The sequence below is a fragment of the Notothenia rossii genome (assembly GCF_949606895.1).
Source record: "Notothenia rossii genome assembly, chromosome: 8".
Taxonomy (NCBI): Eukaryota; Metazoa; Chordata; class Actinopteri; order Perciformes; family Nototheniidae; genus Notothenia; species Notothenia rossii.
The window spans coordinates 6,177,011-6,194,326 of record NC_136906.1 but is presented as its reverse complement, the minus strand read 5'-3'; the positions used below and the strand labels follow the sequence as shown (position 1 = coordinate 6,194,326).

General features: G+C 42.0%; 2 protein-coding genes across 9 annotated transcripts in view; both read left to right on the top strand.

The window, feature by feature from the left end:
• The window catches only part of srebf2 (sterol regulatory element binding transcription factor 2), a 37,741-nt gene extending 33,470 nt beyond the window's left edge, over nt 1-4,271 (top strand). For all 8 annotated transcript variants that reach the window (XM_079642575.1, XM_079642573.1, XM_079642570.1 and 5 more), the window contains 2 exons: nt 1,354-1,465; nt 1,644-4,271. In XM_079642575.1, coding sequence (XP_079498701.1) covers nt 1,354-1,465; nt 1,644-1,855 — 324 coding nt within the window. In that variant the 3' untranslated portion in view covers nt 1,856-4,271. The remainder of the gene's footprint in view (nt 1-1,353; nt 1,466-1,643) is intronic.
• Nucleotides 4,272-5,044: 773 nt separating this feature from the next.
• Nucleotides 5,045-9,128, top strand: nol12 (nucleolar protein 12). The gene is made up of 6 exons (XM_079642584.1): nt 5,045-5,219; nt 6,674-6,779; nt 6,867-6,915; nt 7,184-7,332; nt 7,474-7,601; nt 8,659-9,128. The coding sequence occupies exons 1-6, from the start codon at nt 5,110-5,112 to the stop codon at nt 8,831-8,833; spliced, it is 717 nt and encodes a 238-aa protein (XP_079498710.1). The 5' UTR covers nt 5,045-5,109; the 3' UTR covers nt 8,834-9,128.
• Nucleotides 9,129-17,316: the final 8,188 nt, after the last annotated feature.

The window sequence follows — 17,316 nt, the reverse complement described above, 5'->3', positions numbered from 1 at the left end:
TTACTGTGTTAAGTGTCTTAGAGTTTCTAGAAAAGCGCTCTATGAATACAATTATTATTGTTAATATACTTGAAATGTTGCAGGCTTCTATGGATGCAGATACAAATAGAAACTAAATCAATAAAAGCAGTAATAGCAGCAAAGAGAAGAAAACTCAATATAATTAATAGTTACATTTCTTTCAATTTTCACAGTGTATAGGTTTAGAGAAGGATCAATGTTTCTCTGCTTGTAAATCCCTCACACAGACACCTGAGGCCTGTACTACCAAGCTGGATTTTAGCTTAGCTCTAACTTCAGGGTAAACTCTGGGTTTCTGGTCCTACGAAGCTGGTTCTCTTTTTAGCGGGCTAGATCTCCATGGTAACTTATGCTGAGCGGCTAGCCTGGTCCGGAGCAGGTTAGGTTACAGGCTAAGAGATCAACTCAGTGAAAGCACTGCCTGCTGACCAATCAGAGCTCAGTGTGCGGAGTTTAAAGCGATCAAGTCATATTACAGGAGAAAGGAAATACAGAAAAGCTGCCGTTGCAGGAAAGACGGCCGGCAAAAATCAACTGACTGTGTGAACGTGAACATTAATAGAACATCACCTCCCATCTTCAGAGCAATCTGACTATTATAACATTAGCGTTAAGAAAGCTTACTTAAATATCTGCCACAACATAAGTAACCGGATCAAAGTAACATTAAGTACAGTCCGTGGCATATCACATCATAATGTATCATATATCTCCTTATCTGAGTCAGCTGAGCCGTATCTGGCCGTGCAACACTCACAGTGTCACATACTGTATGCAGAAGTATTATTTTAAGCAACACATTAAGTTCACGAAACACTCGAGAGTCGAGACAAATGTAATTAAAGTCAGATCGTGTCTTAAACGGGGCAGTGATATCATAAACCTGCTAATGTACGCATTCAAACACTTTTTCTGTTACCAGCTGTATTCACCTTGCAGGTGCAGCTATGTGGCTTTGATCCTGGATAAAGTGTTTGAGTCATGGATGTTTAAAGTTTAACTTCTTCATATGTCTAATATAGACTTTTCATTCAGGAAGTATGACGCTGCGCTGTCAGTACGCTTCTCCATGTTTGTGATTGGTCGAATGCTCCAAATACAACCCCTTTCATGTGAACGCGCACCTAACTAGATAGGACACGGCTGGCTTCAGTTACCGAGTTGATAGCCAGCGTCTTAGGACAGTTTAGCGAGAGCGCGTTTGTTTTGGATTAGGTAAACCGGGTAACTCAAACATATCCAGGTTAGGTTGAACCAGCTTCGTAGTAAATGCCTCTGGACGATGACAATCAATGCAGCTCTGATGTGTTTGTGTTTTTGTTTGCCTTGCAGGTGTTCCTCCATGAGACCACAGTGAGGCTGATGGCAGGAGCGAGTCCCACCCGGACCCACCAGCTGCTGGAGCACAAACTCCGACGCAGGACCCCCAACTCACTCACAGCCGGTGAGGAGACTCAGTACACACATCATGTCACAAAGTGTATCCACACACACAAAAGTTATCGTACCTTAATGCAACTGAACAATATCTTAACGTATATAAGCATGTCGTATCCACTTAAATGTAAGCACACAATAGAAGTAAATGGTCTCTAACCTGTACTCCCCTCCTCCCCCCTCAGAGGGAGTCCTGGGTGAGAGAGAGAGGGCTCACGCCATCCTGCTGGCCTGCCGCCACCTCCCCATGCCACTGCTGACTCCACCCGGGCACCGCGCCCGCCTGCTGGCCGAGGCCAAGCGCACCCTGGAGCGGGTGGGAGACCGGCGCTCCCTGCAGGACTGCCAGCAGATCCTGCTGCGCCTCAGCGGGGGCACCACCATCGCTGCCTCCTGAACACACACACACACACACACACACACACACAAACACACACACACACACACACACACACACACACACACACACACACACACACACACACTCCATAACAAACATGCAATTTGGTAACAGTTACTCATTCACTAATCAAGGACTATTCTCTCACACAAACAAACAAACACACACACACACAGACACACACACACACACACACACTGCAAGAACACACACATACATTAGGGCTACTTAAAATAAAAATGTGTAATTTGCGTTCATGCATACAATGTTAAAACCAGGCTACTCTTCCAGAACCACATGTCATTCTATAACTATCACTCATTTCTCTAATTAAGGACTTTTTTATATATATATATACACACACACACACACACACACACTTTTACTGTCACTGCATCCACATCTCAGCTTCAACACTTATGCTCCACACGGTCTCATTTTGATGCTTCGTTTTACACTAACGCTGCCACCTTCTGGACATTAACGGCACCCCGCTGGCTCATTTCTAACGAGGCTGAGGGGAAATCAGGTTAAACTGGCCCGAGGTAAAAAAGGGACCATTATCTAATCGCTGTTTTTTAAATGAATGCAAAGTAGCGGTGGTGCATTGATTAGCTGTAGGATCCCACGCCGTACAATCATTATTGGCACCATGTGAGTGCTACAGTAACGCCTCATTCAACTTGCAAGCTTCATTTAACAGCGGAGGAGGAGTGAAGGTGTGTAGATCGCTTGCTTTCAAACAATACAGTGCTGAGTAGTGTCTCTTCCTATCTACCTCATAGAATGCCAGCACTGTAAAGTGGAGTAGGATTACAGGTATGAATTAAGTTACTATTTGATGCTTCAATCCAATGCAGCTTCATTATTTGAAAACCTTGCAAAGCTGCTTTATTTTGGGGTGCAGCGGTGCAGCACCTTAGGAATGTGACTTGCCGTGGCAGAAACTGCAACACATGAGAAGAAACAGGAAGAATAATTGGATTTGCAGACATGGAAATAGAAATTCCTACACACACACATTTCAGAAGTTGCATATATTTTAAATTAATTGCATACACAATGTGATTGTATATAGGTTGTACATAAGCAGATAAGGAAGAAGAAGTAGATTAAACAGGAAGTTGTTACTTCTGCTTGAGAGGAGACGCACTTCGGAGAAAGCGCAGAATTTATTTCCTGTCAGTCTGACAGTAGAGCAAGGTCATCTGCCTCCGCCTTAAAGTGATACTCCAACCAAGACGTCTTTTCATTATCAGACACTCGCCTGCTGCGGTCTGAATCTGGGCCATACGTTTTCATCATTCGGAGGAAAAAAAAGATGTCAAATACTTATTTATATTATGAAAACATCTTGTGTTTTTCAAAGTTCAGGATCAAAACTCGAACTTTGAAATGTACAAAATTTGTTCGGATGATCAAAACTTTTCTTGGGAGTGATTTGAAAACTTCCATCAAACGAGTCTTTCGGGCGGCGGGGAAAAAACGTGTTCGTCAGAATCGTCACTTGATCGACAGTGCAGGTGTCCTGAGAGTGCAGCCTACACCGGAAGTGTCCTGAGAGTGCAGGCCTGCAGGCAGACCACTCTCAAACTTTTGACCTAGATTTAGCTCTGGCTTCAAAAATGGTTTTAATTGCAAAAGAAATGCAGAAAAACGTCGATATTGTCATTTCTTCAAAGCCCCGTTGAGCCGACAGGCAGCGAGTGTCTGATTCTCAAAAGACGTCGTGTCACTTTAAGAAAAGTCCAAGCTAGAATGAACTGAATACAGTGATAAAGTGAGGAAGGGTATTTCTTTGAAGTGATGTGACGCTCTCAAGCTCAATGGCCTTGATGTAAAGAATTATTTTAATATGTTTCATCATGTCCCGATGATGGAGGAAATCTTTGTCCAATATGCTTTTTTTTTTATTTGTAATTGTTGACTTACACGAGACATCCCTGTTTCGGTGTTCTGTTGTTTTTTTTCTTATTTAATGGTTATGTAAAGTTATTAATGCTTTTTTCCTGCGCGAGGGGAAGGGAGCAGTCTTTTATTGTCGTTTTTATTTTCCATAAAAGCAGCCTCGGGTCAGAAGGAAAGTCAAACGGCAAAACATTTTATTGAAACTAGCAGAAAACAATTGATATTTTAGACTCACTCGTTATTTTTTGTTTAAATGCAGGCATGTATACTATTAGCCCAGGACTCTGTCTTCCAGGTAAACCCAAAATATAAAATGGCAACCTAAGGAGTCCCTAAAAAATACTGTTTAGGAGTTTAGATTATGTATTTTGTCAGATAAAAGTATGCAAAGAAGAACGCAATGCTCAGCTATTATTATAATCATGTTACAATTGTTTTGTCTTTCCCCTTTTATTTGTTTTACCATCTTAATTTTTGTTTTGTAATAAAACAACACGTGACAGTGGCTGGTGTGTGTTATCTTTGTGTTGTTTCAACCTTTAAATTGTTTCAGTATCCTTGGGGATAAAGTCAGTTGACAAGCTGTGTCCATGTGTAATATGGGTTTAATAGTTCTCTTACATGGGTGTAGTGTGGGTTTAATAACAGTGTAGTATGGCTCGAGTAACATGGGTCATGGGTATAATAACATTTTAATGAGGGTGTAGTGTGGGTCTAATAACAACGTAATCATGGTGTAGTATAGCTCGAGTAACATGGGTATAATAACATTTGAATGAGGGTGTAGTATGGGTCTAATAACAATGTAATCATGGTGTAGTATGGCTCGAGTAACATGGGTATAATAACATCTGAATGAGGTTTTAGTATGGGTCTAATAACAATGTAATCACGGTGTAGTATAGCTCGAGTAACATGGGTATAATAACATTTTGAAATAGCAATACAAATAGCCACTTTTTAAACAAGGAAGGATATATAAAAAGGAGCGATATGTCTACACTTATTATAGTCCTATATTACTTAATTACAAGTAAGCTCTGAATTCAAAAAGTTAGTTAAGTAAAGGTAAAGAAGTCTTATGTCTTCTTTTTCAGAGTTTTAGATTATTATAGAATATTATATTATCCTGTTTGTATCACCAACAAATACATAACACATGTCAATGTTTTTTTTTTGTGTAAGTATAAAGTAATATAAAATAAAAGATCGTTAAATTGTCCTAAATGTTCATGGCGTGCGGAACGTTGAGCTTCGAACTACATGTTTCTAGTCGGACATTTCCAATAGACCTTTCAGAACCAGAAGCCGGAAGTAGCACAGTGTAAACTCACGTGTGCAACATGAAAAATCTTAAAAAGCACAACAATAATGCCACAAATGGTAAATTTAAGCCTGGATCTAAGAAAAGAGAGAACAAATGCATCGTGTCGTTTGACGCCAACGACAGACAGTAAGTGAATTAGCAGCATTAGCACAGTACAGAGTTCAGCTAGCATATTAGCATTAGCCTCATGTACCAAACGTAATAACAAGTTGCTTTCTAACTAATATTTGTGTTAGTATGTAACACATTGCAATGGTATCTACAATATGTCACATATATGCCAGAATAGACGCAAACAAGTGCAAATATATCAAAATATCTCAACAGTATGCAAAATATAGCTTTTTCCCAAAACAACGATTATTTATAATTAAAGAAAGCTCAATATGAAAAGTTATTTTTACGACTATTAAGTATACAGTGAAATATCAAAAATTGGGTCATCGTATTGTTGTTCCAAGCTGTTGTCTTATTTTCGTAGTAATGATTTGTGATGATCAGTAATTTAAGGGGTTAGTTGTTTAATCAACAGAGAAAACATTTGCAACCATTTTAACATTTGATGAATTAGTATATATTTTTAATTGAATGATGTTCAAGCAGAAATTGTGACAAAAGTCCAATATTTTCTGAATCCAGGCTCTCAAATTCTTTGTCATGTATCATTGTAAACAATATGTTTGAGTAACTAGAGTGCTGGCTCTTGGGAATTGTAATGGCCATTTCTTTTATGTTTCATGGACTAAAAATGAGAGTCAATATAATGAAAGAATACAGTTGTGGCAGCCCTAGAATAAAGTGTATATTATACTGTTTGAATTTGAGGTTTCATTATTAAAAAAAACAAAAACAAACCAGTCCAACTTAGATTTTGTTATAATGACTATGACAGTCATTATTACACTCGTGTATGTTATGCTACACAAACCAGCAGAGACTTTAAAACACATGTGTCAAACTCAAGGCCCGGGGGCCAAATCAGGCCCTTGGTGGATTTAATTTCGGCCCGCAGGATAATTTCTAATTACTATTAGATCTGGCCCGCCGGTATATTGCACGCACACCTTCACTCCATCCTGAGGGTCTCCTCAGCTCAGAGCCTGAGCCCAAACATTGATGACCTTGCACCCGAGATGAGATGCCAAGTATCTGAACTAGCATCACAGAGCAGCACACTGAGTTTACATGGATGTTTCCTTCTGCACTTTCTCTCTCGACAACAGGGCATGTTTGGTTTGTTCTTTGAGGGAAATACTTTTTTTGAAGCTGTTGTTGGCCTGTGGGAAAATGTAATCATAAGAAAAGCTGCAGATAGAGCCATAAGAAATGAATGCAACTGATTATTTAATGTTTAATGTTGTTTTTATAGGCAATCATTTAAGCTTTGTTAAGCTTGCATTCCAGGTTTAATATGTGCAATAAGTTCATTTCAATAAGTTTTGCAATAAACATTGAACCACTCCGGCCCTCGACTTGTACCCATTTTTTTTTAATTTTGGCCCACTGTGTATTTGAGTTTGACACCCCTGCTTTAAAAGGTGACATGTTTCTTTAAGTTGTTCTTCTTCTGCTTCTGCCAGAGACTATCTAACGGGTTTCCATAAACGTAAAGTGGAAAGGAGAAAGGTAGCCGTGGCAGAAATCAAAAAGAAAATCAAGGAGGAGCAGATCAGAGTCCGAGAAGAAGTAAGTGTGACATAAAAGAGCACACGCTTCAAATCTGTCTTGTGAATGAATAAAGTACTGATAACATGTTTGACTATCTGCTTTCAGAGGCATAAGGAATACCTAAGGCTTCTGAAGGAGAGGACAGATGCTCTCGGTGAGTTAAAGCTCACCTATTAAGCAAAATCCACTTCTCCATGTCTCTTCTACATCAACAAAAGGATTATGGGATGCTGCAATGATCTGTGTTTCAGCCAATCAGAGACAGGCTCTGTGTATATCTGAGACCTGTGATATATTGATGAGAAACAGTATAATATTTAAGATCTTTAAGACCTAAAGTCTGTTGCTGATCTTTTTACTGATTCATAACATTTGATAATCTGGATTTACTGAATATTTTTCATTTTAATTGAATCTCTCAGAGGAATGCGAGGAGGATGATCTTGAAGATGTGATTACCGCGACAACCGAGTCTGTGCAGTACGATCACCCCAACCACACCGTCACCGTGACAACCATCAGTGATCTTGACCTCTCAGGAGCTCACCTGCTCGGACCCGCAGAAACGGAGGTAAACTGTAAAGCCTCAATGAATCAGAACAGCTGTTCTTTATCAGGCCCAACTTTACTGTAACTGCGTGTAGCTCCATAGAGGGGATGATACTGATGCCAATACAACTCCTCTAACACTGAGAATCTTTTCTTTTCCAAGGGCGACGAGGAGGGCAAGGAGGAGGGCAAGAAGGAGAGCAAGGAGGAAGGCAAGGAGGAAGACGAGGAATTGAGGGAGGAAAGAAGACCAATGCCAAGAAAATCTGGGAATCCAATCATGAACAAAAAGTAAGCTGTTCATCATCAAGAGGTTTTTATTTTGAGGTTTTTTCAGACATCACTTTGGGCTCTGTCCCCTCGTCTGTATACGTTTCAATTGTTTTATTTATATTCAGTTTTACAGATAAGGCCGAGCAGAGAAAATGTTTGTGTTTTTCAAACAAAAGTACAAGAAAGTAAATACTACAAATTAATATAATTCAAAAAGGGGATCACAGTAATTAACACACACAACATTTGTAAAGGTTTTTAGAAAGAACAAAGCTTTAAAAAGGGGAGAGTCGATTTGGTTTGAAACTGTGAAAGATTCATTGGTGCGATTTGTCCAAAAACAATTACACAAACACAATGTCTAAGCATTTCATATGAGATTTAAAACTTAGTAAACGAAGCCACATATTCTCATACTTGTCGGCACTTCAACAAAGTATATATATATATATATATGTAGGGCTGCTCAATTAATCGTATTTTAATCGCGATTACGATTATGGCTTGCAACGATTACGAAAACAACGTAATCGAAATAAAACGATTATTTTTTTATTATTACTTTTTTTTTTTTTTTATAATAATATTTTTTTTTTTTCAGTTGAATTTTACTTAAAGTTCAGGGTAATCAACTGTTAAAAACATACTGTTCACATTTTTTTCTCCAATAAATGGATGTTTTCAAAGTCAATGAATAATCACATTTAATAATCGCAATTAATTATTGACCCAAATAATCGAGATTATGATTTTTGCCATAATCGAGCAGCCCTATATATATGTATTACATCTCTTACCCATACTTTAATTATACAGTGTGTTTCTTCAGTGGAACATCTGTACGTTTGGAAAATAGATTTATAGGTGTAGAATAATTGAGAACAGAGCAAGTATTTGACCTGTTCACGGATTAAACGTGTACAACACATCAGATAAATGCACATTTAGTCTGAGTCCGTGGTGACACGACGTCCTTCTTCAGATGTTTTTTCCATTTGTCTGTGTGTCTTCCTCCAGCTGCTCTCTCTCACTCCAGCTGCATTTCTTTTTTTTCTCCTCTCTCCCGCTGCTACAGGATCCGCTCCCTGAATAAGTCGCTCACCAGGTTCACCGCCAAGAAGCAGAAGAGGAAAGGCCGAGCGACAGAGAAGAAGAGCGGCTCGTCGGATGGTAAAAAGAAGGTTACAAAAAGAGGCAAGTGGCAGAGACGGAGACTGACCGGGAAGAAGCTGCACCATCCAAACGAGTGAAAGGGTTGGAACTGGTGGAGAGACTTCTTGTGTCAGGATGCCGTAGAGAAAAAAATGGACTTTGAAGTATTGAAGCTCCTGTGTTCGAGCAGGATGTGTATATTCTGCAAAATGTGGAAACACAACTTAATGTGGACGTCGCCCACTGTGGGAAAAGTTCCTTCTGCACCCGCCTCTTGAAATCCTGTGCAAAAACTGTTTTTGTAATTTCATTTCTTTAACGTTTACTGTATTTACCTGCATTTTCTCTAATAAAAGACTGCTAACAAGTGACCTTGTGATGCCCGAACTGTCAGGGTGCTCCGTGTGGAATTTTTGTCTTTCTATTGTTTGATAGGAAACCTGACGCTGTAGTCAACATCCTCTGCAGAGCATCAGGAAACCAACCCTGAGCTGTGCGTTTCCTCACAGCTCAGCAGTACCTGTGTGTGTGTCTGTGATCTAAAGGAGAACCAGCAAGCTTATTCTAGAACCTCTGAAGCGCAGAGCCAATGTGAATGTATGTTAACCCCCCTTCTCACCTGTGTTTATTTATTTACGTTAACCTGAGCCAGCGTGTGCCAGCTGTCACTAGCATGAGCGTTTCATTTGTCTTTCTAAAGCCCATGATATCCAATACAACCGCTCAAAAGGAACCCGGCAGGCCACTGGCTCCATGTTGGCTCTTTTTCAGTGTCTGTCGGGGTCTCTGCTGAGTTAACCGAGAGCCACAATGGCCGCCACAGGTGCCTCAGTTTCGCTCATTGTCAGATCAGCCAATCGGATTGATTTGAGGGTTTGGCAGCTCGAAGGACAGAGAGCATGGGGAAGAGGAGGCATGTGTCCGATGGGGGTCTGATGGGTAGTTTATCCTCACACTCATAGTGACAAAGTGGAGCTGACAGCGGGAGCCTCTTGTCAGGTAAAGCTCATACATTCTTATCATTTCTATACAAACAAAATATCCTTCTTTTAGCTTTCTTGATGGGACTTTAATTTCTAGAGATTGTGCTACTTATAAATGTTTGTAAGTAAATTACAGTACATGTGCCAGTTAGTAGTAATACTATTCTGGGGGGGGCTTTAGACCGTGTTCTCGCTGGATTGTGTTTCACTGTCTTCCAGAGTGATTAGTTATCACTGCCTTCGATCTTCACTGAACTATGACCTAGAACATCCTCTTTAGTATTCATTCACTGCTGCTGCTCTTTCATTACACCTGTGTCCAGTGAGGCAGAATTAAACAGCGTTTCTTTTTATTCTCAAGATAAATAATAGCCATGCTCTTTCTTGTGTTTTCTCACACTTTGTTGTGGAAGATGCTCTGGAAATGTTGCATCAGCACGGGCATATAAAGTGATTCAACCGAAGTCACATTTCTAACAGAAGTCTTTCATTTATACTCAGAAGTTTTATTTGTGCACCCCTTGCTGCTGTATCCCAGTTTTTCTCTGGGTTGCGATGATTGGGCAGTTCACCCCTCCGGACTCACCATGCCCATCTCCAACGACGAGCCCATTTGCCCCAAGTTCCAGCCCAACATTTTCGACCCCTCCCGCTGCCAGGAATGCCTGCGCCAGAAGCACCTGCACACCGGAGCAGGGGATAGCGCCGCAGGGGAACTACCACAGCCGAAACCCAACAAAGAGACTGGAATTGGGGCCAAAACTGGGGCTGTCACTGGGATCGGATCGGTGAAAGGAGTGCTTTTAACACCGATCGCATCCCAGGCAGAGGAAAGAGACACCAGCAGCAAGGTAAGAGAGAAGAGAGGAAGCTGAACAGAGTAGAGATGGGATGGCAGGACTAGAATACGTGCTGAGTAATGGGATTAACAACCTGAAGGAAGGTGAGTGCATTAGAAGTCACAGGTGAGGTCAGAAAGACTGAGGTCAGATACCAAGTCAATGGGAAACAGTATAAGTTCTCCTGTAGTGTAGATCAGAAATAATGCACAAGGTTTCAAACAGAGAATAATCAATTTAAACAAATAACTTCTCACTTAACCCGAAAGTCAGTGATTCCGTTAATTTGCAACGATATCAAGAACCTTTCAATTGAACACAGCCTACATGTAAACACAGCTCATGAGGTCTTGTATGAGTCTTTGTGGCTTGTGAGTAAATTAAAGAAAAGGTCAGAGACGTAGAATGAGAGCAGTGGCTCCTATTATAAATTAACGAAGCTGGATCACTTACTGCCCTCTTGGGAATCACTTGTAATCTTAGACAGAGGGGGCAACGCACAGAAAACGGGCACGTTCATTTGAAAAATGAATAGAGTCAGAGCTCTACTTCTTTAGTTATCCTTCTTCTGTGACACAACCACCCTCGTCTGGTTGCAGTAATATGTTCCAGTGCATTAGTTGTACCAAATAGCTCCACTATGAGAGCCCACCTGTAGTGTCATCGAGGGTCAGATGCCAATTTCTGACATTAACAGACAGTGAAGTCACAGTTTGAGATCCCTTATAAGACTCCTTCAGGCTTTATGTCAAGAAAAAATGGATGAAAAATTAATGAGGAAAGCCACGAGTCAGGTCGGGTTACAGAGGTGTAACCCTAATCGAACGGCAGGCTCAACATGTGAGTGTGTGTCAGAGAGTACAGAGGGGAAGGACACAGCTAACCCTGCACTCAAGAAGATGGAGCCAGACAGACGAAATGAGGGACTTTCAGTATTTGCATTCATCAGATAGTGTCATATTGACATTTGGTAAGCATTGCCTTTGTTAGGAGTTACAGCGACTGACACCATCTGTTCCTCTTCATCTTGAGACATTGAGTTTGCTGATTGGTCCCTGTCCAACCTTTTCATTCTATCAGGAGGATTCAGACTGTCTGTCGGTGGTGAGCAGCTACTGTGATGTCAACGGAGGCCGTGTTGGTTATGGAGAAAGCTCTTTTTGCATCCTGAGCCCCGACTGTGAGCTTTATATCTGTGACGGTGACGACGACGACGACAGCACTGACAGGTAGGCGGACTGGGTGGTGACCTTTGATGCTTATTGATTTAGTTTGTACTACCTTAAACGTTCATGTTGCGGGTCTACCCTATGCAATACATACTATACTCATTCAAAGTTGTTGCCTTTTCCTTCTTTTTCCTCGATCAATCTCTACCTGTTGTCTTTCTTGTAGCTGTCGAGACTACCAGGACTCAGTAAGTGCAGAGGACAAATACTTGCCGATCCGTCGCCGTTCGACCAAACTCACGATGACCCGACTCGACCCTCCACCCCATCGGCCAAACCCCCGGGCGTGGATGGAAGAAGCCCGGAGCAGGGACAATTTTGGCAGTCAATCAGGTACGCTCGCCCATTGTTTCAATAATCTCTTGGCACATGTATGAGTCCTGCGCACCAGTAGACGCAGCTGTCAGGAAACCTATGACTTAGAGCACTTGACCAATCCCTATCAAGTTACAGTCGAAGGTGTTCTTTCCTTGGCAATACTATTTGATGTCACCAGCTGAGGTGTCGCAGAGCAATTACCAGTAATACAATATAGCTCAGTTAGTGTCAGTAGTTGGTCTTTAATGTGCGCTTCTCTTATTTCTGTTACCCTTACCCCTTGTTTCTATTTCTGTCACACTGCCTGACATCCATTTTCTTCCAGGGTTTAAAGAAAACGGAGGGAAGCGGGAAAGTGGGTACTTCTCCCTGGGAAAGGCAACGGGTGTCAGCTCAATCCGGGATCACAGCCCATCATCCCCTTACCGACATTTTGAGAGAGGACATCCTCTCTTCAGCACCAGAAGCATAGAGCCAAAAGACACCATCCCATTCAGAAACCCTAATCTTGGTGTGGCCTCTGAAAGGCAGGCACCGGACACTTTCAATGAGGACCTGGATGTGGAAATCCTGCCTCCTGACCCTTATGACATTTCCGTCGAGGTTGAGGCACAAGTCGGCGCCCGCTCTCCAAGTCCAACTCCTTTCAAGATAGCAGAGTCGCTGGCGTCCACCGGGCGGAAAGGATTCAACAGTTCGTATGGCCGGGGAAACCCTTCTTCTCAAGTCTCTTCCTATCAGCAGTCAGGACGTTTTGAGTCCTCAAGGCCTGGCTCAGCTCTCCAGTCCCGCTCTTCTTCTCCCTCACGCGGAAACCTACCATTCAGACGCAGTGAGTCGACTGCTTCCCTCAGCAGGCAAAACTTTGATGGTGGAGGGCGTTCACAAGGGCCGGAGCCAGGGTACAGAAACACCTTGCAAGGAACAAATGGGCAACGTGTTGAGTCAGGAACGCTGCCGAGAAACTTTAAATCATTTGCTGGTCCAGTCAAATCCCAGTCCAGCACAGTTTCAGATTTTAGGAGTGCCTTGAGGAGAACTGAAGGAAATGGGCCTTTGAGCGGTCGAGGGCGTGACAGCTTAAGCTCACCTCCCTCAAGAAGAGACTCTAAACTTTCAGGACAAATGTCTCTTCGAAAACCTGAAATGACCAGCAGTTCGTCTCAAGGACGTGGGCGTGACAGTCATAACTCGTCTCCATCTAGGAGATCTTCTGATGCTGTGCGTGACAGTAACAAATACTCACCACCAAGAAAAAGTAACAGTTCGTCTAGCCAATCTGCTCTTCGCAAAACTGAATCAATTATGTCTCTAAGCGGACGTAGTCACCATGGACGCTGTGGCTCCCCCATAAGAGAAGGATATGATATTGAAAGCCAGGTACTGCTACGTAACTCAACAGCTAAGAATGGACTCAATGAACAAGAATACGAAAGCCCGGTCGTGTCTCCAACCAGACGGGGTTATGGCACAAGTCCATCGGCGCTCCGTAAGACTGATTCAAGCCCTGCCGTTGGTAGTCGAGGTCGAGACAGCCGTTGTTCGTCTCCTGGAAGGAGAGGCAATGAAACCCCTACTCAGAACCAACTTAAGAAAACAGACACCAGTAGTTCTTTACGTGGCCGTAGTCGTGAAAGTCGAAACTCCTCCCCTTCACGGAGAAGCTACGAAGCTCCTTCTCAGTCCCTGCTGCGTAAGTCTGAGGTAAACAGTCCTGTCAAAAGTCGTGATAGCCACGCTTTGTTGCCCTCAAGAAAAAGCTATGATCCTCCCGATCAGCCCTCACTGCGGAAAACAGAAACTACCAGCTCCCTTAAAAGCAAGAATCTCATCAGCCGCAACTCTTCTCCCCCTAGAACAGGGAACGGGGACGCACCGGGCTACTCAATCCTAAGAAACGCCACCAATGGAGATTCAAGCCATTCCTTTCAAAGAAAAAACACTCACCATGACTCAAAATCTGATTCCAATCCCCCTCCACGCTCCATGGGGGAGTCGTCTCATTCCCTCCGCAGCTCCTCTGCATCTCGTGCTGCTTCTCCCTCCAGGCGGACCACAAATGGCAGCAGAACAACTTTCGTCACCTTGGAAGAACCCACGAGTCCGGGAAGATCCAGGGTTGGTAGACGTGGCCTTGAGGATCGCCGTCATGAGGATTCCCGTCGTGAGGATTCCCGTCATGAGGATTCCCGTCATGAGGATTCCCGTCATGAAAATCGTCGTAATGAAAATCGTCGTAATGAGAATCGCCTTCATGAGGATATCCGCCATGAGGGTCGACGCCATGAGGATCCCCGTCATGAGGATCGCCGTCATGAGGATTCCCGTCATGAGGATTCCCGTCATGAGGATTCCCGTCATGAAAATCGTCGTAATGAAAATCGTCGTAATGAGAATCGCCTTCATGAGGATATCCGCCATGAGGGTCGACGCCATGAGGATCGCCGCCCTTCCCCCATCGAAAAAAAGCCTTTCCAACGCGTACGAAGCCTTTCTCCATCCCCTCAGATTCAACTGCGGAGGCATACCTCCTCTCAAAGCTCCGTGGAGTCCTCAGAGTCGGGCCAGATGTCTACGGGGTCCACAGGACGGAACAAGGAGGAGTACGCCATGCTAGCCGACGTGCCGAAGGTCAAAATTATCCATCAGAGAGAAGGGCCAGGCCATATGGTTCGGCCTCAGACCCCCTCTCGGAGACAGGAGCTCTTTAAACCAGCCAGGTCAGACTTATATACCTATGGAAGCCCATTTAACGTCATTAAATAACACATAGCCTTGTAATTGAAAAAAAAGACCCTGAAATGCCTTGTTCACAACTAAAGTACATGTTGCCGATGTTCCAGATACGTAAGAGGGACCTGAATTATTGCCTGGCAGTCATTATTCATGAAAGTTTGTCATTATTTTAGGAAAACTGCTCATTATTTGGAGACACAAAGTCATTTTGAGATACTTAATCAATAGTCTAACAAACAAAGTCGAATAGGATCTTTATTTTTAGTCACATTGACGTAAATGGGCTTCCATATTTTACATCACAAAGATTGAAATGAGAGCTGTTGAGGGGGGAATTTCATTGAAGAACTCACTTTGTCAGTGCTTTGGCATAAATGGGACTAAAAATATAGAAAACCAAAATAAAAGTTTGAACATAAATGCGCATATTATGTCCCCTTTAAACGCTTGTCGCTTTTTAACATTACACATAACAGTTAACAATACATTGTGTAACATGAAGGATATGTTGAAACCCAATGTCCTTGTGGTTAATCTAGATGGCTCTGCTTCTTCCACACAAATAGATTTAATACATTTGACCTTTTTAGACACACCGATGATGACATTTTTGTGCTTTTCCAGCCATTCCCTTAGCAAGCATCCCTCCAGAGAGTGGGAGGAAACAGGGGAGACAGAGAGAGACTGGCACTACGGTGGCAGCGGGTATCTTTCCCGGGCTCACTCCTACACATCATTGCAGGTACGCTGGTCTGGAAGAAAAAAGGTTTTAGTACAGTTGATCAAACTAAATGTTTCTTGGGGAATATCAAATGCAACAAAAAAATGAAATTTCAAAGCATAGACAGAGGATACAAGGGGTTAGAAATGGAGTTGTATGACCCCAAAGTGCACAAACCCTGCATGATATAATCAGTTGCAGTTGCATTGCAGCTCCGTTGTTTCCACCTGCAACATGTTAATGCTTAACCACATCTTCCACATCCACATACAAAAGTCTGTGGATGTGAAACTCCAGAGGCTTCCCTGTTTTTGCACAATCGGAAATTGATTATCCTTTTACCTACAAGCTGTTCCCTTTCAGAGGTCTGGCAGTCCCTCAGCAGATGAGGGAAGTACTTGGAAAAGTAACCACAACAGATCAGAACAAATGCAGGTATGTGATATAACCGGTCTGTTTACAGTAATGCATGTAAGTGGAAATATCATGTCTCCCAGCGTGCCATATGGAGGGTGAGGTAACAGCTGATTACAAATATTTGTAATGAAGATAATAAACCCAGAGCACATACGGTTCAATATAAGTTTATTGCCCTTCGCTCTTATTTCAATATACGGTATCTTTCTGTTACATATTTACTAGACAGGCTGGCAGCTTGTCGAGCGTTCACACAGATCCTGTTGACAACTGTAAAGAGTTTATGTACTTGGCACCCTAACCGGCTGCCATATCTGCAGTGTATCTACATTTTAACTGTTTTAACGGCTGGCTGCTGACTTCACCTACACCCTACAGGCATTTCATAAGACTGACTGAGCTTTCTCAATTGTGGTCTGCTGGGGCATGTGTTGAAATTCCTGAACTGAAACCAATAGCTACTAAGAGAGGATTTTGGAGGGGGGAGTGCTGCTTTGTTTGCAAATCCAAAATATTTTCAGTCAGAAAAATACAGCACTTAAATGTGTTATGATTATTTTGAAAGTTTTGGATTACTTACACTTTTTTGTGTCAAGGTGGAGATGTATGGTCCCGAGGAGAGGAGGGGAGTGACACCTCATATTAAACAGAACTTTTTGCACATTTTTTCTTTAAAAACCAGTTGTGGCTGTGATTATCCAGAGAAATATTAAACCTCATGAAGCTGGGGATCCCACCGGACCCCCTTCAGCCCCCAAACACTGCTTTTATAGCTCGTATTGGAAAGTAGCTAAGTACATATACCTAATTACTGTACTTTAGTAAAGTTATTGAAGTACAATTGGGTGTTTTCACATTTTTCTACTTTATTCTTTTACCTGGAGCAAATGTTGTACGCAAACTGCTGTACTTTTGACTCTACTACATTTATTTAAACTCTTTAGTTACACGCTACTTTGCAGATTTAAACGAATGATACAAAATGTAAAAAAACTAATAAATTATTATATATTATTAAGCTATCCAGCAGTATATCGTAAATCAAATATGTGCAACATTTAATTGATTAACACATTATTGCATCAATAATTAGAATACAATAATTAAATATACACGATTCTGAAATGTGCGATAATACAAAAAGGTACTTTTACTTTTGGTACTTACAGCATATTGAAATGCTGATGTTTTTGTACTTTTACTCCGTGGAGAAAGAAGTACTCAAATCTTTCACTTATGTAACATTAGCCATATTTAATTGTAAAAATACTCTTTTTGATAACTCAATAAAGTGTTCTCAAAGCTGGTAAAGGTGCAGCTAGTTTGAATGACTTTGTA